The following is a 24150-nucleotide window of genomic DNA, read 5'->3' on the forward strand; positions in this document are numbered from 1 at the left end:
CTAAAACAAGTCCTAAAATTGATACTAAAAAAAGTCCTGAAATAGATACTAAAACACGTCCTAAAATTGATGCTAAAGAAGTCCTAAAATTGATGCTAAAATTAATTCTAGAATATGTCCTAAAATTTATCCTAAAACAAGTCCTAAAATTGATGCTAAAATTAATTCTAAAATATATTCTAAAATTTATCCTAAAACAAGTCCTAAAATTGATGCTTAAAGAAGTCATGAAATTGATCCTGAAACACGTCCTAAAATTGATGCTAAAATTAATTCTAGAATATGTCCTAAAATTTATCCTAAAACACGTCCTAAAATTGATGCTTAAAGAAGTCATGAAATTGATCCTGAAACACGTCCTAAAATTTATGCTAAAAGAAGTCCTGAAATAGATACTAAAACACGTCCTAAAAAGATCCTAAAACACGTCCTAAAATCGATGCTAAAAAAAATCCTAACATTGATCCTAAAACACGTCCAAAAATTGATGCTAAAACAAGTGCAAAAGTTGCTGCTGAAAAAATTCTTAAAATTACTCCTAAAATACATATTAAAATTGATGCTAAAAAGTCTTAAAACTGATCTTAAAAAACGTCCTAAAATTGATGCTAAAAAGTCTTAAAACTGATCTTAAAACAAGTCCTAAAATTGATGCTAAAGAAGTCCTAAAATTGATTCTAAAGCAAGTCCTAAAATTGCTTCTGAAAAAAGTCTTAAAATTAGTCCTAAAACACGTCCTAAAATGCTAAAAGAAATCCTAAAATTGATCCTAAAACAAGTCCTAGAATTGATGGTAAAAGAAGTCCTAAAGTTGATTCTAAAGCAAGTCCTAAAATTGCTTCTGAAAAAAGTCTTAAAATTAGTTCTAAAATACGTATTAAAATTGATGCTAAAAAAGTCTTAAAACTTGATCCTGAAACACGTCCTAAAATTTGTTTTTAAAACATGTCCTAAAATTGCTGCTCAAGAAAGTCCTAAAATTGATCCTTAAACCAGTCCTAGAATAGATGGTAAAAGAAGTCCTAAAATTGATCCTAAAACACGTCCTAAAATTAATGCTAAAAGAAGTCCTGAAATAGATACTAAAACACGTCCTAAAAAGATCCTAAAACACGTCCTAAAATCGATGCTAAAAAAAGTCCTAACATTGATCCTAAAACACGTCCAAAAATTGATGCTAAAACAAGTCCTAAAACTGATCCTGAAACACGTCCTAAAATTGATGCTAAAATTAATTCTAAAATATGTCCTAAAATTTATCCTAAAACACGTCCTAAAATGGATGCTAATAGAAGTCCTGAAATTGATCCTAAAACACGTCCTAAAATTGAAGCTAAAAAAGTCCTAAAGTTGCTGCTGAAACACGTCCTAAAACTGATCCTGAAACACGTCCTAAAATTGATGCTAAAACAAGTACTAAAATTGATGCTAAAATTATTTTAAAATATGTCCTAAAATTTATCCTAAAACAAGTCCTAAAATTGATACTAAAAAAAGTCCTGAAATAGATACTAAAACACGTCCTAAAATTGATGCTAAAGAAGTCCTAAAATTGATGCTAAAATTAATTCTAGAATATGTCCTAAAATTTATCCTAAAACAAGTCCTAAAATTGATGCTAAAATTAATTCTAAAATATATTCTAAAATTTATCCTAAAACAAGTCCTAAAATTGATGCTTAAAGAAGTCATGAAATTGATCCTGAAACACGTCCTAAAATTGATGCTAAAATTAATTCTAGAATATGTCCTAAAATTTATCCTAAAACACGTCCTAAAATTGATGCTTAAAGAAGTCATGAAATTGATCCTGAAACACGTCCTAAAATTTATGCTAAAAGAAGTCCTGAAATAGATACTAAAACACGTCCTAAAAAGATCCTAAAACACGTCCTAAAATCGATGCTAAAAAAAATCCTAACATTGATCCTAAAACACGTCCAAAAATTGATGCTAAAACAAGTGCAAAAGTTGCTGCTGAAAAAATTCTTAAAATTACTCCTAAAATACATATTAAAATTGATGCTAAAAAGTCTTAAAACTGATCTTAAAAAACGTCCTAAAATTGATGCTAAAAAGTCTTAAAACTGATCTTAAAACAAGTCCTAAAATTGATGCTAAAGAAGTCCTAAAATTGATTCTAAAGCAAGTCCTAAAATTGCTTCTGAAAAAAGTCTTAAAATTAGTCCTAAAACACGTCCTAAAATGCTAAAAGAAATCCTAAAATTGATCCTAAAACAAGTCCTAGAATTGATGGTAAAAGAAGTCCTAAAGTTGATTCTAAAGCAAGTCCTAAAATTGCTTCTGAAAAAAGTCTTAAAATTAGTCCTAAAACACGTCATAAAATGCTAAAAGAAATCCTAAAATTGATCCAAAAAAAAGTCCTAGAATTGATGGTAAAAGAAGTCCTAAAATTGATGCTAAAATAATTTATAAAATATGTCCTAAAATTTATCCTAAAACAAGTCCTAAAATTGCTCGAGAAAAGTTCTAAAATAGATCCAAAAACACGTCCTAAAATGGATGCTAAAAAAAGTCCTAACATTGATCCTAAAACACGTCCAAAAATTGATGCTAAGACAAGTCCTAAAGTTCCTGCTGAAAAAATTCTTAAAACTACTCCTAAAATACGTATTAAAATTGATGTTAAAAATTCTTAAAATTGATCTTAAAACACGTCCTAAAATTGATGCTAAAGAAGTCCTAAAATTAATGCTAAAAGAAGTCCTGAAATAGATACTAAAACACGTCCTAAAATAGATCCAAAAACACGTCCTAAAATGGATGCTTAAAAAAGTCCTAAAATTGATCCTAAAACACGTCCAAAAATTCATGCTAAAACAAGTCCTAAAGTTGCTGCTGAAAAAATTCTTAAAATTACTCCTAAAATACGTATTAAAATTGATGCTAAAAATTCTTAAAACTGATCTTAAAACACGTCCTAAAATTGATGCTAAAGAAGTCTTAAAATAAATGCTAAAAAAGTCCTAAAACTGATCCTGAAACACGTCCTAAAGTTGATCCTAAAACACGTCCTAAAATGGATGCTAAAAAAAGTCCTAAAATTGATCCTAAAACACGTCCTAAAATTGATGCTAAAAAGGTCCTAAAACTGATCCTGAAACACGTCCTAAAATTGATGCTAAACAAGTACTAAAATTGATGCCAAAATTATTTTAAAATATGTCCTAAAATTTATCCTAAAACAAGACCTAAAATTGATACTAAAAAAAGTCCTGAAATAGATACTAAAACACGTCCTAAAATTGATGCTAAAAAGGTCCTAAAACTGATCCTGAAACACGTCCTAAAATTGATGCTAAAACAAGTACTAAAATTGATGCTAAAATTATTTTAAAATATGTCCTAAAATTTATCCTAAAACAAGTCCTAAAATTGATGCTAAAACAAGTACTAAAATTGATGCTAAAATTATTTTAAAATATGTCCTAAAATTTATCCTAAAACAAGTCCTAAAATTGCTGCTAAAAAAAGTCCTAAAATTGATACTAAAAAAAGTCCTGAAATAGATACTAAAACACGTCCTAAAATAGATGCTAAAGAAAGTCCTAAAATTGATCCTAAAACACGTATTAAAATTGATGCTTAAAGAAGTCCTGAAATTGATCCTAAAACACGTCCTAAAATTGATGCTAAAAAGGTCCTAAAACTGATCCTGAAACACGTCCTAAAATTGATGCTAAAACAAGTACTAAAATTGATGCTAAAATTATTTTAAAATATGTCCTAAAATTTATCCTAAAACAAGTCCTAAAATTGCTGCTAAAAAAAGTCCTAAAATTGATACTAAAAAAAGTCCTGAAATAGATACTAAAACACGTCCTAAAATAGATCCTAAAACACGTCCTAAAATAGATGCTAAAAAAAGTCCTAAAATTGATCCTCAAAATGTCCTAAAACTGATCCTGAAACACGTCCTAAAATTGATGCTAAAACAAGTACTAAAGTTGATGCTAAAATTAATTTTAAAATATGTCCTAAAATTTATCCTAAAACAAGTCCTAAAATTGCTGCTAAAAAAAGTCCTAAAATTGATACTAAAAAAAGTCCTGAAATAGATACTAAAACACGTCCTAAAATAGATGCTAAAAAAAGTCCTAAAATTGATCCTAAAACACGTATTAAAATTGATGCTTAAAGAAGTCCTGAAATTGATCCTAAAACACGTCCTAAAATTGATGCTAAAAAGGTCCTAAAACTGATCCTGAAACACGTCCTAAAATTGATGCTAAAACAAGTACTAAAATTGATGCTAAAATTATTTTAAAATATATCCTAAAATTTATCCTAAAACAAGTCCTAAAATTGCTGCTAAAAAAAGTCCTAAAATTGATACTAAAAAAAGTCCTGAAATAGATACTAAAACACGTACTAAAATAGATCCAAAAACACGTCCTAAAATAGATGCTAAAAAAAGTCCTAAAATTGATCCTAAAACACGTCCTAAAATTGATGCTTAAAAAAGTCATGAAATTGATCCTGAAACACGTCCTAAAATTGATGCTAAAACAAGTCCTAAAATTGATGCTAAAATTAATTCTAGAATATGTCCTAAAATTTATCCTAAAGCAAGTCCGAAAATTGCTGCTTAAAAGTCTTAAAATTGATCCTAAAACACGTCCGAAAATTGATGCTAAAGAAGTCCTAAAATTGATTCTAAAGCAAGTCCTAAAATTGCTTCTGAAAAAAGTCTTAAAATTAGTCCTAAAACACGTCCTAAAATGCTAAAAGAAATCCTAAAATTGATGCTAAAATTAATTCTAGAATATGTCCTAAAGTTTATCCTAAAACACGTCCTAAAATTGATGCTAAAAAGGTCCTAAAACTAATCCTGAAACACGTCCTAAAATTGATGCTAAAACAAGTACTAAAATTGATGCTAAAATTAATTTTAAAATATGTCCTAAAATTTATCCTAAAACAAGTCCTAAAATTGCTGCTAAAAAAAGTCCTAAAATTGATACTAAAAAAAGTCCTGAAGTAGATACTAAAACACGTCCTAAAATAGATCCTAAAACACGTCCTAAAATAGATGCTAAAAAAAGTCCTAAAATTGATCCTAAAACACGTCCTAAAATTGATGCTAAAATTAATTCTAAAATATGTCCTAAAATTTATCCTAAAACAAGTCCTAAAATTGCTGCTAAAAGTCATAAAATTGATCCTAAAACACGTCCTAAAGTTGATGCTATAACAAGTCCTAAACTTGCTGCTCAAAAATGTCCTAAAATTGATACTAAAAGAAGTCCTGAAATAGATCCTAAAACACGTCCTAAAATCGATGCTAAAAAAAGTCCTAACATTGATCCTAAAACACGTCCAAAAATTGATGCTAAAACAAGTCCAAAAGTTGCTGACGAAAAAATTCTTAAAATTATTCCTAAAATACGTATTAAAATTGATGCTAAAAAGTCTTAAAACTGATCTTAAAACACGTCTTAAAATTGATGCTAAAGAAGTCCTAAAATTGATCCTAAAACACGTCGTAAAATTGATGCTAAAAAAGTCCTAAAACTGATCCTGAAACACGTCCTTAAATTGATGCTAAAACAAGTCCTAAAATTGCTGCTGAAAAAGTCTTAAAATTAGTCCTAAAACACGTCCTAAAATGCTAAAAGAAATCCTAAAATTGATCCTAAAACAAGTCCTAGAATTGATGGTAAAAGAAGTCCTAATATTGATGCTAAAATTAATTCTAAAATATGTCCTAAAACTTATCCTAAAACAAGTCCAAAAATTGATGCAGAAAAGTCTTAAAATTGATCTTAAAACACGTCCTAAAGTTGATGCTATAACAAATCCTAAAATTGCTGCTTAAAGAAGTCCTAAAATTGATACTAAAAAAGTCCTGAAATAGATACTAAAACACGTCCTAAAATTAATGCTAAAAGAAGTCCTGAAATTGATCCTTAAATACGTCCTAAAATTGATGCTAAAGAAGTCCTAAACTTGATCCTAAGACACGTTCGAAAATTGATTCTAATGCAAGTCGTAAAATTGCTGCTGAAAAGTCTTAAAATTTATCCTGAAAGACGTCCTAATGTTGATGCTATAATACGACCTAAAATTAATCCTGAAACATGTCCTAAAATTGATGATCAAACCCGACCTACAATTATTAATAAAAGACATCCTATAATTGCTGCTCAAAGAAGTCCTAAAATTGATGAAGAAAATTCCTAAAATTCATCCTAAAACACGTCCTAAAATTGATGCTAAATGAAATCCTAAAATTGGTCTTAAATTGATCCTATAACACGTCCTAAAATTAAATTATTTAAATTAAATTAAATTATCAATTAAATTTGATAACGGAAGTATAAAACAATTAATGTTGGGCTAATAGTATACGCCAATGTTTCGAAGCATTCAATTAATGTATTGTCTGCGGATCAGGAAAAACGAGAAATAAGCCGTGGATTTTATTTATGATAAACCATGAATTTGTTTTCTCGTATTTAAAAAATTGTTATTTTTATTTAATTGTTTTATAAAAATTGTTTTTTATTTCATTTTTTCTTCATTTAATATTTATGAAAATAAGCCTTAGAGGAGAACGGGGCGTGGCAGCCAAGATTTTACATTTTGGTTAGCGAAGCAGTTATTTAAATATGTTTTTTCAATTTTAATATCGCGTTAGAAAGCTTGTCTTATTGGCTACAAAATCGCCATAGAACATTTTGACGTAGGTTGCACTTGAAAATTTCTACAACCCTGTTCCCAAAGGACCACATTTTGGCATATTTGAAAAAACGTGGGGTGAGGCGGCCAACTATTTTAATAGTTAAAAAAACATAACTTAAAGTTAAAATTAGTAAAGCATAACAAGGTAGTTGTCCTTAACTTACTTTTATATTGTTAGTAAACTTCAAAAATTTACATTTGAATAATATTATAATAATAAAATTAATTAAATTCAATTTAACATTTTAAGGAAATATAAATTTGTTATTCTTAAAAAATGGTTTATAAAATTCAATTTTAAGTTTAAAATGTATTGGAGCAGAAAAAAAAGAGAAAACATTTAGAAGAACCAATAAAATCAACACAAAAAGACGAAAAATTTAGTGTTGGCTTCCTAACCCCACGAGTACTTTTTAAAGAAAACATCCACAAAACCCGTAATATTAAAAATATCGCAATTCCATTAACATCATTGTCTTCAGCACTAAATTCTGCATTAAAAATCACTTTACAAGGATTTTATTCGTGTAACTCTATTAACTAAAATCACCAAAATAACTCTTAGAAAAGTTACATCCAAAAAGTCAGTTTTCATAAATGATACTGTAATTGCTAAACTGCTGCAGCAATAATGCCCATCTGTTAGCAACTTAAGTAAACTACCATAACCAGTCTACATAATCAATAGCGCACGATTTGAAAAAATTATGCAGAAATAAGAAGCAATTGGCTGCCTCGCCCTGTTCTCCTCTATTTGAATGTTCGTCTTCTTCATAATTCTAATTTCCTCATTTTCTGTTCCTATTTATTTCTGTTCATTTCTGTTATAATGAATGTATAATAAATAAATACATTTATATATGAAAAATTCTCTCAATCTTATCTTGGAATATCCCTTTGAGGCGAACATTTTAATATTACTCTAAGATCCCTGGAATATTCCACTGAAATGTTCCGAATATCTAATATAATATTGATATCATTTAAAGGCAGGGACTTTCACGAAAAATTCTTCAGGTATTCGTGTCGTGCCTTGACACAACACAAAGAACGCTTTGTAATTCGTGTCGTGCCTTGACACGACACAAAGTTCACTTGGTAATTCATGTCGTGTTAAGACACGACACAAAGTTTGCTTGGTAATTCATGTCGTGTCAAATTACGACACAAATAACGTCGTCTTGACACGACACGAATTACAAATTTTATTTGTGTCTTGTCTTGGCACAACACGAATTACCAATCAAACTATGTGTCGTGCCAAGACACGACACGAATTTTCGTGTCCATGTCGGTCCCTGTTTAAAGGTTATATTGCGTCCTATTTGAGCATAGTGTACTTTTCATGATCCTAAATAGTATTATAAATTGTTTAATTAGAGAAAATTAGACTCTTTCCTTTGAAAATTCGTGCTCTTATTTATCTTCTTTCTTTTCTCTCGATGATGTTTGAAGCTGCAAGTTTGTGAACGCCTGCTTAATTGCAGGATTAGTGATTATATTTTTCGTTTCCTGCAGGCTCACATGGAGTCATTCTTTTTATTGAAAATAATTACATGTATTTACACTCATCGATTTAGAAATATAAATACATTTGTAAGTACACTTGCATGTACATATAAGTACATCTAATGTTCTACCTAGTGATCGTTTTATGAAGTATCGAAACGCTCAGAAGCAATACTTTTCTAGAACTTTTTGCTCTTTCTTATAATTCATGGTACGATGAAATTTGTCTTTACTTAAATATTTAAAGTTTTATTGATGTTTTGACGCATATAATAAATTTTAATTTTAATATAGTTTAATTTTTAGCATTTTATTTAGGACACAAAATGTATATAAAACATTTAATTTAACGTTTCGAAACCAGTACCGGTTTCCTCATAAGAATTTATTTAATTTATAAAATAATACACATTCTTAATTTTTTAAATTTTATTGATTTTTTACATTTATTCTTAATTTATTAATATTTAGTTATTTATAAAAAAGAATTTAACAAATTTTTTATTTTAATATCTACATACGTTTTACATTCAGAAATTTCATTAAAACATTATTTATAAGATTTGTCCCATTCTAATCTTTCCTTTGAACATAAATTCAAAGGTTTTTCGCATTCTAACCTTTAAAATAAATAATTATTTCAAAGTTTAGAATGCCAAAAACCTCATTTCGAGAAAAACGGAATTAAATATTGTGATACCAATTAAGCGTGAAATCTCTAGTTTTTCTAAAAATTTATTCAAATAAGATTTGTTTCTAATCCAGGGAATTTGAAAGATGAAAATCAAGAGGTTTAAATCCCCCCCCCCCTCTACTTTAAAAATACGGAATACATACTTTTGCAAAGGAGCGACAAAACAGAGCTTTTTCTTTTTTATAAAGAACGAATTAAATGAAACACTTAAATAATGAATAAATGTTTGAAAACTGCATGATTCGACTTGTCAAAACATGTAGATTGGTAATAAAAAATAAATTAATAAAGATTTTACTCAAAAATTAGTAAATTGTGATTATCTCGAAAACTAAAACCGACAAAATGGGCCCTTTTCATGTGAACGTCTACATCTACTGATGATTAAAAGTTAAAAATAATTTTTTTTAATTGTTTTAACAATTATTGTTATTTTTTTCATAAAATTTATACTTAGAGATAGCTTTTTTCTTAATTGTGCAATTTTATTTCAGGAGTAATACATCTACAGATGATAAAAAATTAGTTTTGTATTAAATTGTTTAAATAATTAATTGTTATTATTTTTTCATAAAACTGTACTTAGGCTTAGAAATGTTAAGTTTTTTCTCAATTGTGAATTTTTTCATGAGTAAAATATCTACTGATGATAAAGAATAAAAAACTATTTATTTAAAAATAAATACAAATTAAGTATATGTACCTGCAATAAATTCATAAATTAACAAAATAAACTGTTTAAACAATGGTTAAATAATAAATTTTTAGTTTTTCGATTATACTAAAGTGTTTAACTTATAAAAAAATTGCACAATTGAGAAAAAACTAGAAATTTCTAGTTTTTAGTACAGAAAATTGAAAAGTTAACAAAATAAATTGCTCAAGCAATGTTTAAACAAATTTTTTTATCTCTTTTCATACTCGAATTTTTCAGTTACGAAAAATTGCACAATACAGAAAAAAAATTCTAACCCTAAGTACAGTTTATAAAAACAATAACAATTAATTGTATAAATAATGTTTCATTAATTAATTTTTAATTTCTTATTATTAGATGTTTTACTCATGACAAATTACACAATTGAAAAAAAAACTAGAAAATTGTAGCCCTTAGTACAGTTTATGAAAAAAATAAGAATTAATTGTTTAAATAATTTAATAAATTGTTATATTTTTTTTCATGCATCAAAGAAACTAATACATTATTTTAATATATTTTTTGATTAATTTTTTTAATTAATAAAGCTAAAAAAATATTGTTTACCATTTTGTGATTTTTTAAATACTTATTGATATTAAAAAAGTTCAAAAACATTTTGAAAAATCAAAAATCGGGTCTGAAAGATCGGTGGAGTATTTAAAAAAAAGAAAAATGGTTTTGGTAAAAAATTTTGACACGTAGAATAATTTGAAACGTAAAAATATATTTTTCGCTCACTGTGTGACTTTTTATAGAACTAACCAATCACTTCATGACATTTTTTTACTCAGAAGTTAGTCATTCTTTCTATTTACTTTTCTTAATAGAGAAGTTTGTTACATGACAGAAAAATTAAGTTCACATATTTAAAATTTACCATGACTTTTCAATACATTTAATTTCAATTTATTTAAAAACTATTACGAATTTCGAGAAAAGAATAAAAAGTGTTGTCTTAGAATTTTCTCCGGATACTAATTCTGCAATTTTAAACGCGATTTCTTCATCACCCTGTATATGCAGGTATGAGGTGCGGCAATGAAAATACAGATTTTGTCAGGGTTAGTAAGGGGGCACTTCAGGGTGATATACTTAGTCCCTTGATTTTCTTTATTTTTATTGCGGATGTAGAGAAATTTCTTATTGACAAAGGATGCGCTGGGGTGTGAGTATTTCTAGTGTAATTGAGATTCTCTTATTAGCGTACGCAGACGATATAGTCCTTCTTTCGGACTCTCCTACCGAACTTTCAAAGAAGCTGTCAGCGCTTTCTGTATATTGTGAGGATAACGAGCTGACTGAAAATATAAAAAAACTAAAATTGCCATTTTTCACTTCGGACATAACTCTTCGTATAAGCGCTTTAAATCTTTTGAATTTGGTTGTAATAGAATTGAGGTCGTTAAGCAGTATGAATATTTGGGAGTTCTCTTTGCAAGCTCAGGCTCTTTTGCACCTAATATACCAAAGTTTATGAGTGCTGCTAACTTTGCTGCCGGAGCAGTTTTAAATACAATATTTCAGACTGGGGCGGACTCATGGACGGTGTACTCCAGGCTTTTCAATAGACTATTTTTAAGCACCCTTCAATACGCCATCCAAATTTGGGGTCATGCACAAGAGGATGGAATTAAGAAAGTTCAGATCTCTTGTTTGAAGAATCTTTTATCGTTGCCTCGTTGCACTCTTCATTACGCGGTGCGACTGGAATCAGGATGCTTACCGATATCCTTCTCGATCTTGGAGAGATCACTGGCTTGGATCACAAAAATTTACAATATGGACTCTTCTCGATATTAAAGTATTTTTACTTAGAAAAGATCATTTGGCTCACGAAAGATCACAAAGTTTGGAAATTTGGCCTTACTTAACATTAGAAACGAGTGATCAGCGATACCTTTAGTCCCACTTGAAATTAAATATTAAGAGAATTTTTACACATATTATGCTCTTAAATAAACATACAAATCTAATTGTAATAAATAAAGCTGTCTTTTGTTTACCACGAGAAGAATTATGCATGTTTTGCGATGAGCAAAGAGAAGATTTTCATCACTTTCTAATAGATTGTAAGCATTTTTATAACCTTAGACTTTTTGACCGACAGATTGGCTCAGTCGGATAAGTGCCTGGCGTTGGTGGTCGTTTAAGGACCAAGGGTATAAGTATCCTTGGTTCGCGCCCACTTGGCTTGGTATTTTTCCGGCACGTGAGACAATCTGAGCGGGAGGTTTGACGTCGAGGTATAATGATGTGCACCGTCGATTATTGTCCGGTACACACCATTAGAACTCGACTGTCGATAAACCGGTTGTACTCAGAGAGGTTTTCTACAGTTTCCCTCTTCTCTGGCGAGAAAACCCATTGACGGGTGGTCCAGGCGTAATGCGAGTACTCCTAATAAAGTCGGCTGTAGACGCAAATTAGGTTAATATATAGAAAATTTCTAAAGTAGAATGGTTATGCTTAATCCAAAAAAGTATTTCTCGGGGACTCTTGTCGAAGTGCGTAAGGCCAATAGGGCAGGAGTATAAACAATAAAAAAAAAAAAAAAAACCTTAGACTTTCTTTTTTCTCACATCTCCTGGAGTACAGTGTCCCTGAGCCCTTTTGGATGTGTTTTCTTTCGGATGCAGGCGATTACTCTCCAAGTCATTTTGTGAACATTGGCTATTTTCACACGCAACAAAAATATTATACAAAAATATTCTTGAGAAAATTTGACCAATATATTGGTAAAAATTTCGGACTAATTCTGGATTAAATACGGACAGAATATTACGGATTAGTCCGAATATTGTACGAAAAAGGTCCGAAAATCATCCGCGTTAGTCTGATATTAATCCGAACGAAAACCTGAATCCGAAAACACTCCGATGTAATCCTAAATGTCTACGAATTCAGTCCGTAATTAGTCCGCAACAATCCGAATTTATGACCGGTGAAGAATTCTTCTAAAATAAGTACGGAATTATCAGAAATCAATATGTAAAGAATACGGAATCAGTCCGCAATAATTCGAATTTAATATAGTTAAAAAAACTTAATCCGTAAAATGTCCGAAGCAATCCGAACTCTGTAAGCAAGAAATCTGTTATTAGTCCGCAACAATTTGAAATTAAGTGTTGCAAAATCTTATTCCGAAACAAGTACGAAACAATCCGAAAACTGTATGCAACGAATTCGGAAATTGTCTGCAACGATTCAGATTTAATCCAATTGAAAGACATAATCCGAAACAATCCGAAATCTATATGCTAAGTATCCGAACATTGTCTGAAATAATTCGGATTAAATCCAATTAAAAGGCATAATCCGAAACAAATATTAAACAATCCGAAATATGTATGCAAAGAATCCGGTAATAGTCAGCGGCAATCCGAATAATATCTGATCAAAACACCCCAGTCCGAAAAGAAGTCTTATAATAATATCTCAGTGTGCAAAGTTACACAACAATTCTATAACTATTCCCGTGTAGAAAAATTTCAGGGCAGTCTGGAGTCCAGTGATTGCCCCAACTAGACGCATCTGGACGGTCTAATCTGGACGGTCTAACTGTATGCTATATGAGATTTTTCTGGACAGTCTAAAGCAGAGTCTACAATGAGCACGTTAGCACGACGCGCTCGACGCGACGTGAACGTGCTGACGTCACAAACGCGCTAGTACCAACTGTCGCGAATGTATGTACAATATTTCTGGATTATGTATAACTTATTGTAATTTTAATAGAAGAATAATAATGGTTAATAACATTATTAACATAATAAATTTTATTATTTGATTATAACTACTATAATTATTATTATTATTATTATCATTATTAATATAAATTTATAAAATGACAAAAAAAAATAAATTAAAATGTTTGTAAATGGTGGAGGTTATGATTCAGTTATTGAAAACATTTGTATTTCTTTTACAAAATAAGTTACAAATGATAACAGAAATTCAATAATGTTAAACAATTTTAAAAAAATTCTTGTCAGAATTTTAATGACCTTTAAAAATAATAAAATTCTGCTCCAATATTAAATTCTTTTCAAAAATTTTCCTCAAATTAATGATTTTCAATATCAATAATTTTAATAAAATTTTCAAAAAAAATAATTATATGTTTGGGTGGAATTTTGTTAAAATTTTTAAAAGTAATTTAATTTATTTAAAAAAAATTCTACCTAATCATTTAATTATTTTTAAAGATATAATACAAATTCCACTAGAATTTAGTTATATTTTCATATTAATATTATTTATAAAACTCATCACAAAAATTGAATTATTTTTATTTAATTTTATTTACAAAGTACAAAAGTTTAATAAACATTAAATTATATCCAATAAATTATTTCTTGTTGTATTTAAATAATTGAATTTTCGTTGAATTTTCTAATAAAAATTTATTTTAAACATGACATTCCACTTAAAATTTTTAATAATAATTGACATATACATCTCAACAAATGCAATTCTTTATAATTTTATTGAAATTCTTCTAAACAATTCAATTATTTTTGAAAATTTTAATAAAATTAAAGTCAAGAATTCAATTATCTTCATAAATAATAAAACTCATCACAGAATTTCATTTATTTTTAATACAATTTTAATCGAATTTCTGGAAATAAAATGTAATTATTCTTAAAAATTTTATTTGATTTCGTCAAATAAAATTTAATTATTTAAAAATTTTTTTATTACATTTTTTATGAAAATTAAATTTTGAGACACATTCATTTTTCAAAAAATTATTTATTTTTTTTAATTATTGAATTTTTAAATTAAAATTTTGTAGAATTGTGTAGAATTAATTTTTTCTAAAAGTTTAATGGATATCTTTTTAAATTATCTGAAATCTTTATTTCCTAATTTACATTTAATTGAGAAATTTCATAATAATCCTTATAATATAAAATAATGTTCTGAAAATTTTTCCTTTTTTAACCTGGAAAAATAGAGGAATTTCGAATGAGCTAAAGCGTGGCAAATTAATAATGAATTTTTGGTTTTAATCAGTTTTAAAAATAGTTAATTTTTGTTAAAATATGAAATAACGTTTTAATTTTTGTAAATTAGCTAAAACTAACTAAAGAATAGTACTATTTCATTATCCAATTAGTTTTAAAATTCTCATAATTAAATTGACTAATTATTTATTCTTGTTTTTAATGAAATGTATGTACAAAAAAATGAAGTAATTGCAATCATGTCAGATTAAAGGAATACATACATGCATAATATATTAAAACAATAAAATTAAATTAAATTTCAAAACTTCAATTTTATTATTGACACCATACATTTATGTTCATTTATTACTGTATGTGCTTATTTTTTTGTTCATGAGTTGCTGCAATTGTAGGAAACATTGTTTCCTGTTTTCTTCAGGTACTTTGTCCCATGATTGTTTAATAGCCAATAAGTAATCTTGACTTTTGTAGGTTATTGGTTCCTCATTGTCTTCCTCATCTAAAAGAATATTTTTTTTAATGCATATCTATTACATAATTATAGCACAGATAAATAAATTAATTGCATTGCAATTGTTCTCAGTTTTTATTGAATTTAATAACTATACGTATATATATATATATATATATATATATATATATATATATATATATATATATATATATATATAAATTTTGGTATTCTCTAAATTTGAATCAGTTAAAAATAACTGCTTTCTAAATCTGAATATGTGCAAATTAACATATTCCACATATTCAGATTTGGAGAGTAATTTACGAGCATTAATTTTTTAGTAAATTTTCTTTAACTGATTCAATGAGACAAGTTTAACTAATTCTCTAATTATTTTTTAATGAAAATAAGTTATTTATTTTTAAAAATCAATTATTTTTAACTGATTCAGCAGGAAAAAGTCAGTCACTAATTGTCAGTTAAAACCATGATCTGTAACTCATTCAAATTAAGAGAGTACCTTCATCTGATGTTCCGTGATTTTTGTCATGCGAGTTTTTATTTAGGGCCGTCCATAAACCACGTAGCCCCATTTTTTGGGAATTTTGACCCCCCCCCTCCCCCCATGTAGTACGCTATTACATGTATTAGCGCCATTTTTTCCTCTTGTCGTAGTCAATTGCTTGACCCCCCCCCCTCCCCCTCAAGAGGCTACGTGGTTTATGGATGGCCCCTTTCTTTTATTAGAATTATCGCTAGTGTCTTCATTATCCCCATTAAACAATTTGAAAGTACTTTCTGTCCTGCGCACAAGAGAAAAGAATTTTTAATTTTCAAGAAATATGGGAAGACAAATTTTCAGGCGATGCACTGCAATAATTTTAAATATCGGACAAGATTTCTCAAGTGTGTCAATATAAGACGTAATAATTGGCAAAATTCGACTAATATTTATGAAAACTTTAGTACTGTCAGTGTTAACTTCTACTTTAAATTCAAAATTTTACTCTTTCTTAAAAATTACAAAAAAATATTTTTCACTTTCTTTTTTAAAAACCATTTTTCTTTTCTTAACAATAAAATAATGTTTAGAAAGTGTACTTCTACTTATCGAAATGAAAAAAATTGGACAAGTGCGAGTTGTACTCGCACTGCAATGGCGGGTTCCGTACACAAATATTAAAACAATACTTGTAACATTGATCGGTAATTGGTAGAATTAAAATAAACAATTATAAAAATATATTAAAATCATTTGATAAAAAAAAATAACTAAAAAAAGTTAAAGTATTGTATATCTAATATTGTAAACAATAATAAGCAGAGGAACTATAATAAATTTTGAAAATTTTGTTTCTCTGCTTATTATTGTTTACAATATTAGATATATACAATACTTTAATTTTTTTTAGTTATTTTTTTTTATCAAATGATTTTAATATATTTTTATAATTGTTTATTTTAATTCTACCAATTACCGATCAATGTTACAAGTATTGTTTTAATATTTGTGTGCGGAACCCGCCATTGCAGTGCGAGTACAACTCGCACTTGTCCAATTTTTTTTTATTTTTAGTTAAGAAATTAAAGTCAGAAAACAACCTCTCATTTATTCTCTTAAAATTTCACTCTCTTCCTTAAAATATTTAATGCCACGTGTTTAAACTAAAAAAAATTAAAAGAATTTTTTTTTTGAAAAAAAAAATTAAAAAAAATTTTTTTTTGATTTTTTTTCAAAAAGTTTCTTAAATAAATTTTTTGTCGTCAGACTGTAATAATACACTAGGATACCAATTTTCAGCTCATTAGGTCAAATAATGTAAAAGTTAGGGAAAAAAATTTTTTTTTTAAAATTTTTTAGTTTTTCCTTGACAACGCTATGGCCATCATTACATATCAAGTTCTCTATATTTTTCCTGTAATATTCGAGTAAAAATACCCCAGCATGCAAAATTTCAGCTCTCCATGTCGAATAGTTTAGAAGTTAAGGGGGGGGAATGGTCACTTTTTATGCATTTTTGGCCAAAAATCTTGTTATTTCCTTGACAACGCTATGACCATCATCTCCAAACACATTCTCTATATTTTTCCTGTAATCTACGTGTGGAAATACATATCTGTACCAAATTTGAGCTCTTTAGGTCAAATAGTATAGCCGCTGGGGGGGGGGCACGATTTGGCTACGGACAACAGAGTCTCACCAATAGGGTTCCGCCGATACACCGTAGGTGTACGGAACCCTAAAAATGAATGATTTTTCTTTTTTGAAGATTAATTATTAAATCAATAAAAAAATATTTTTTTTCTAAACAAAAAAGTGAGGGTTGTTCTGAATGAAACATTATAAAGGTTGATATATAAAGTATTTTTGATTAATTTTTACTGAAATGTAAATTAATTTTCATTTATTTAATAAGAAAAATGTTTCAGAAAAAAATTCTACATCATTTTTCTTTTTTCGTTTGTTGAAACTTTACTTTCCTAGCTTTATTTTTCAAGACTGGAAAAAATTTAAAAAATTGTTCTTTTTAATTAAAATCTAGAATTTTTTAAAAAATTTTAGTAAAGTAGTCAAACGAATGTTGAATTATGAAAGCCAAGACTTTGGTATACGCTTGAGAAATTTTGATCCCTATATAAATTTATTAAGTATATATGTGCTTACTTTCGATGATTAACATGTTTCTCTAAAAACATCATGGAATTATAATATTTCCATGTTACTTCTTTATTTTCACTTGCAGCTGATCCTGATGGAATATAAGATGCAATTTCTTTTCGTTGCTCCATATATTTCGTTTTAAAATATTCCCATTTATTAATCACTTTGTCTGCTGTGGAAAAAAACAATATACATATATAACAGTAATATACAGAAACACTAATTTTTTTTTAGGTAAAATAAATAATATTTTTAAACATTTTTTGTATTTCTTGCAAATTATTCAAAATACAGATACTTTTAAAAATGGCAATGGAATTAAAAAAAATATTTATCACAGTAAAATTTAATTTAGAAACTTAATTTTGTCTGTCTTGTCTATTGCTATGTTAAAGTATTTATAAAAAACCGAAAAAATAATTTTAAAAGTCCATTCAATCGAATGTTTATAAATAAATAAAAACATGATCACCTAATATCTAATCATTCAATATTGTTCATTTAATAAAAGCATAGATTGTATATTGAAAAAATACGAAATTGTTATTGTTTTTTTCAGAAATAATTTTTTTTTTAAATGATAATTTATTTATTATTATATATACAAAAAACATTCTTTTGCTTTAATTTATTTACAATAGTCAATTTCTCAAAAACGGACAAAAATAGAATTAGAATTTAAGAAATAAACCAGCAAAGAAGACAAATTTGAAGTTCCTTTAAATGCAGAAAAAATATTTTTGTGACATTGTGATTTAATAATGAATTTAGGCGAAGAATTTTGAGAATAACTGACGATGTAAGTATAAATCTGAGATTATTATATTGTATTTTTATATTTATATACGTAATGTGCTCTTTGGAAAAAAAACATTGAAATAAATGTTAGGTTATGTTAGTTGAATTAATTGTATTTACATACATTGTATTTCTCTCCCTGTTAAATTCGCCACTTCTGCTGCTATCTCCTCCCATGCATGATTTTTTTTATCAATATTTTTATAACTAAATGATGATTTATCATATAAAAAACTCCTTTCTTTAACTAGCAAAATAATAGCTTCGTCCACATCCACATTGTTTATTTGTTGAGCCATTTTTCTTCGAATTTTTTACAGTTTCATAAATTTTAAAACTGTTCACTTAGCAGCATCACACACCGTACACCAGATAGTTTGCAACTGCCATTTGCAATTTATAAATCACGTGATCATGATGTTGCCACAGAAAACAGGATGAAAGTGGACAAAAGTGGTTGGTTTTTAATTTCACAAGCAAGCATAGCCAATGAAAATTGCTTTCGCTTGTTCACTTCGCGACATCTGGAGGTTTATGTTGCAAAACTTGGTCTATAATTCAAGTTCATTCCCATCTATCATTTTCTCTTGTTTCAGGTTTCAGTGTTAAGAATTATATTTTGCTGGATAATTTAATTAACTGGTTAATTTACAAACAAAAATGTTAACACCTAATTCAGAGGAAGCTGAAATCAAATTATTTATCAGTATTGTTAAATGTCACGAGTGGATTTACAATCCAAACAAAAAATTGTTTGATGAAAAGAAAAAATCAGAAATTTGGAAAGAAATAAGATTACAATTACAATCATATGGCGTGCATTATGCAGGTTTGTTATTATTTCTTATTTTAAGTATGTATATTTTTCAAAAAATAATCTTTTTAACACTGAAACCAGTTTTTTTCTCTAAATAAGTAAACATTTCACTTTTTGAATCTAATTTTTAAGATTAATATTACTTTAAAATATAACATATATTTTTAAACAATCTTCACTACGAATATAAATTATGGTGAAAATATATGTCGCGCATACAGTTAGAAATTTTTGCTAAATTGTTAAAAAAAATATTGAATCAAAGAATTTGCTATTTTTATTTTTTAAATTGTTTTTACATAAGTAACATAACATAACCTCTTCATTTTAACATCTTTGCTTCTAAAATTTTATACATTTTTACTCACGTTCAAAATTATTTTTTAAATTACAACTTATAGTAGACTAAATAATTTACATTATAATTATTTTCAATTTGAAAATCATTAAATCATTTCTTTTTATGTAGATACTAAAAAGAAGTGGCAGAAATTGCGAGAAAACTATGTTCGAAATCACAAGAAGAATAACTTGAAATGGCCTTTTAACAAGGATATGGAGTTTCTAGAAGCATTCGTTCACCACAGAAAGTATTACATTTAAATTTAAAAATTACTTGTACATTAATTTTTATTTTCTGAATGACATAATTAAATTTCAAAAACAATACACAAAATTGTTATTTCATTTTTAGTTGACATTTGCTAATTGAAATAAAAATTGCACTATTTGTTTTTAAGTAAATGATACATATTTTTATTTATACAAATAAATGTAATTATTTCAGAAAAACTGGAGAAGAAGAAAGTTCTTGTAAAAGCAGGAATTTGATCGAAGAAGGAATAATGATCGAAGGAATGGAAGTAGACAACGAAGATTATGATAATTTTGCTTCAAATCAAGTAATAACTATGAACATCGATGGAATAGATGAGACCTTGTACGTGTCTGAGCAATTAAATGCTGAAAAAATTAATTGTTCATTAAATCAAGGTCCTGGAGTGGAAGTAGAAAATACGCATCGTTCATTTTTGTGGCCAAGTACTTCTTTGAGAAATTCATCTGCTGGTTCCTCTTCATCTACAGGCGCATCTGTTGAATTACCTCGAAGTACTGTTTCACCTATACATTCGACTGAAAGTTTAGAAAAAGGTCGTGAGGTGGAAGTAGATATAAATACATATCGTTCATTTTTGTGGCCAACTACTTCTTCGAGAAATTCCTCTGCTGGTTCGTCTTCATCTACAGGCGCATCTGTTGAATTACCTCGAAGTACTGATTCACCTATACATTCGACTGAAAGTTTAGAAAAAGGTCGTGAGGTGGAAGTAGATATAAATACATATCGTTCATTTTTGTGGCCAACTACTTCTTTGAGAAATTCTTCTGCTGGTTCGTCTTCATCTACAGGCGCATCTGTTAAATTACCTCGAAGTACTGTTTTACCCTTACGTTCGACTGAAAGTTCAGAAATTTCTTCATTTCACTCAACACCTATTTCAGAAACGTCAATAAACACTTCTGCATCGACAGCTCCATTAACATTTTCAATTGCTTCAAATTTGCCATCAACTTCCACTTCGATTACTAGTTCTTTGCCACGAATAACTTCAGTTGTTCAATTAAAAAAAGCGAATGTGCCTGTAGATGTGAATTTGTTTAAAAATTCATTTGCTGAAGGAAAAAGGACAGTGGAAACAACAGAAGCACGTAGTAGTAAGTCAAAGAAACCAATGCAAATTTCAAATCAATCGAAAATCCAAAGAAAAATTGTTCCAGCTTGGGACGAGTTCGCTTTAAAGAAAAAGAAAAAAAGAGATGAGGAAGGTGAAACTATTGCAAATTCTATAGTTAAAGTTTCGAATAATCTTGCATCTGTTTTATCTGAAATGAAAGAATATATTCGTTATAAAAAAGAATTAGTAAAGTCTCAGCTGAAATATAACACAGAAAAAAAAGATGACTGGTATTTTAATATAATAAAGGAGGACTATTTAACACTTCCTTTATCTGATCAAAGAGAATTGCTTTCTTCCATTATTGAAATAATGGAAAAATTCGCAATATAATTTCTTATTACTTTTAAGAATAAGAATCAGAGGATTGTCTACAAATAGACTCGAGTATTTCTTAACAGTTAATTTCTCTCATATAATTTTAACTACCTATTATTTTTAAAAAACTGTTTTGAAATAATAATGTTTACTAAAAGTAATCGTCATTTAATTTTTTTACATCGCATTGTGCAAATTGTTTAACGCACATAATTATTATAGAACGTATTGGTCATTAGCTTTCGATTACAGAAAAATTCACACAGTTTCTGTAACTTTATTGTCTTTTGTAATTTATGAAAATATCTTACTATTAACATTTTCTATTACAATCACTTGTAAGTGACTTTCAAAAATTTTTATAAAGAGAAATATGTGCAAAAAGTAGCACACGTTTTTCCTCTTTGAAAGAGTTTTTCTTTTATTTTGTGTTCTTATTTTCATAAAGAAAAAACTCTTCACACAATTTTCATTTTACTTAATTTTATATCTTTTTCATTACATTATGTTTTGTACCTAGATTTCGAAAGGGATGTCACAACTGTGAAATATCAAAAAAAAAGAATTCACCACTGTCGGCTACATTTAAATTTTTTTAATAATTTTATTCAATCTTAATAATTGCACAATTATATTCATAGTTTTTCTGTTATAATAATAATAATAATATTGCGCAAAATTGTGATATGAATAAAGTGATATTAATATTTAAGCACAAATAATTTTAAAGTGAACTAACTTATGTAGTTATGTATGCAAATTATTGTATTGTTTAAAGTTTTTAAATGTTGAGTATATCTTGTTGTTGCAACGAAAAATTTCAATTAATGAGTAATTTCAAGAACGTGTTTATGTGCAAGTAGTAAAGAATATTAAAAAAATTAGTTAAAAAAATTTTACAGTTATTTTTCTTATACTTGAAAATCCTTAAATTTTGCAACACATTTGGAACAATTTAAAGAAAGCATTATTAATTGTTTTCAATTTGTAATATTTTTCTGTAAATAATTTTTTTTTCTGAAATTTTATTTGAAAATTAATTAACTTTTTTGGTTGAAGGACGAATTTTATGTAATTTTAATGTCTAAAAGGGAATAATCTATATAATAATAATAAATTGACGATTTTTTGCAGTAATTAAAGTGGACTGTATCAGTAATTCCATACATAATAATTAAAATATTAGGAATTTTGTACTTCTTCAATATTTGCGATTTTTTTTAAAGAAAGAAATTTATTGCAAAAGCTGTACTTTCATCTTTAAGGCTTTCAATATTTTGGACAAACTTTCCCTCTATTTGCTAATTGGTCTTGGCCTAAGCGAATCAGAACCTCTTTTTCTTCATAAAACTGTTGTTGAAAACCCTCCTTCAAGTAACATAGTCTTTACGGTGTTTAAGATTTAAATTTAAGGTTAAATTAATCTCGCAAATTAAAATTGATAATTCGATTTAATAGTGCAGTGTAAAATGATTGTTGAAGTTATGTATATGCTTTCTACCATTTCTCTATGGTTGAATCTTGTTAATCTGTATTTGCGATAGGGTAAAGTTGCTTCTCCATTACGTCGTTGGTGGGTAAAAAGTCATATTAGAAATGAGATGCGTGATATATTTGGTGCTTACCAAACCTTATTCATGTACTTTACTCGAACTGATCATGAGGAATTTTATAAAGTGACTCGCATGACACCTGCACAGTTTGAAAATTTGTATAGATTGATCAGGCACAGGCTTATTAAACGTAGTATAAGACGACCCTTATCAAAACGCCTGCGTTTGTTAGTCACTTTAAAGTAAGTATTTGTTTTGTTTGTTATTTATTATATAAATTTTATTGTTTTAAGGACAATTCTTTTATAATTTTCTCATATAAAATAGCATCTAGTTACTACAAAAAAAAGCTGAACTATTTTAATCAAAGCTGTTTGAATTAAACATTTTTTTGTCTCCTGTAACATTAAAAGAAATGAGTTGAGCCACTTTCAAAATTCACAATTCAATTAAAATTGAAAAACAATTGAAAAATTTTTGAAATTAAAAATTAAATAAAACCTACAAATTTTAAACATTTTTAAAACCTCTAAAATTATGTATTTCTCTTGAAAATATACAACTTTTGTTCATAGAAGAATATCAATAATTAAATTGTTTTAATGTCCTATTTCCAGTTACTTAGCAAACGGCGATAGTCATAGAACAACAGCAAATTTCTTTCGGATCGGCAGGTCTACATCTTACATAATAATTGCCGAAGTATGTGGAGTTATATATGACTGCTTATCGCCCATCTATTTTGCCAGGAAAGATGCTCTTGACTGGCAATCTGTTGCACATGGTTTCCAAACCAGATGGGATTTTCCCAATTGCCTTGGCGCCATAGACGGCAAAGAAATTAGAATAAAAAAGCCACCCTGCTCAGGAACCTTGTTTTTTAATTATAAACGGTTTTGTAGTTTCAAACTACTAGCAACCTGCGATGCTTTCTATCGGTTTACTTGGATAGATGTTGGAGACTTCGGTAATTCTAATTGTTAAAAGTATATCATATATAAGCACCAATATAAGCACCATATAAGTATATCTCTTTACAATGTTTATTTATAAAAAATTATCAATTGCAGGATCTGTAAGTGATATTTCAGCGTTTCAGTATACCGATTTTTTCATTGCTCTAAAAAATAATTTGGTTGATTTGCCACCAAATTCTGCGTTACCTGGAACCAATACTATCTTACCGTATTGTTTCATCGGCGATGAAAATTTTCATGTTGAGAGTTTTATG

At 27.8% G+C, this 24150-nt stretch overlaps 2 protein-coding genes across 2 annotated transcripts in view; both read right to left on the minus strand.

Annotated features, from left to right (window-relative positions):
- LOC122506255 (octopamine receptor beta-1R-like) overlaps window positions 1–24150 on the minus strand; it is an 848536-nt gene that overhangs the window by 236272 nt on the left and 588114 nt on the right. The window lies entirely within an intron of this gene.
- Window positions 14920–18849, minus strand: LOC122506258. The gene is made up of 4 exons (XM_043618351.1): window positions 18620–18849; window positions 17701–17869; window positions 15831–15838; window positions 14920–15080 (listed from the first exon to the last, which is right to left on the minus strand). Exons 1-4 carry the CDS (start codon window positions 18792–18794, stop codon window positions 14920–14922), a joined length of 513 nt encoding a protein of 170 aa, XP_043474286.1. The 5' UTR covers window positions 18795–18849.

This window comes from Leptopilina heterotoma, unplaced genomic scaffold, assembly GCF_015476425.1.
Source record: "Leptopilina heterotoma isolate Lh14 unplaced genomic scaffold, ASM1547642v1 Lhet_40, whole genome shotgun sequence".
NCBI classification, from domain to species: Eukaryota; Metazoa; Arthropoda; class Insecta; order Hymenoptera; family Figitidae; genus Leptopilina; species Leptopilina heterotoma.

Bases quoted from the DNA above. Each gene is read 5' to 3' on its own strand.
- LOC122506258 (XM_043618351.1), bottom strand. From the start codon at position 18,794: ATGGCTCAACAAATAAACAATGTGGATGTGGACGAAGCTATTATTTTG. The intron at 17,870-18,619 runs GTATGTAAATAC...TTTTTTCCACAG, and splicing joins AACAGGGAGAGAAATACAAT to CAGACAAAGTGATTAATAAA.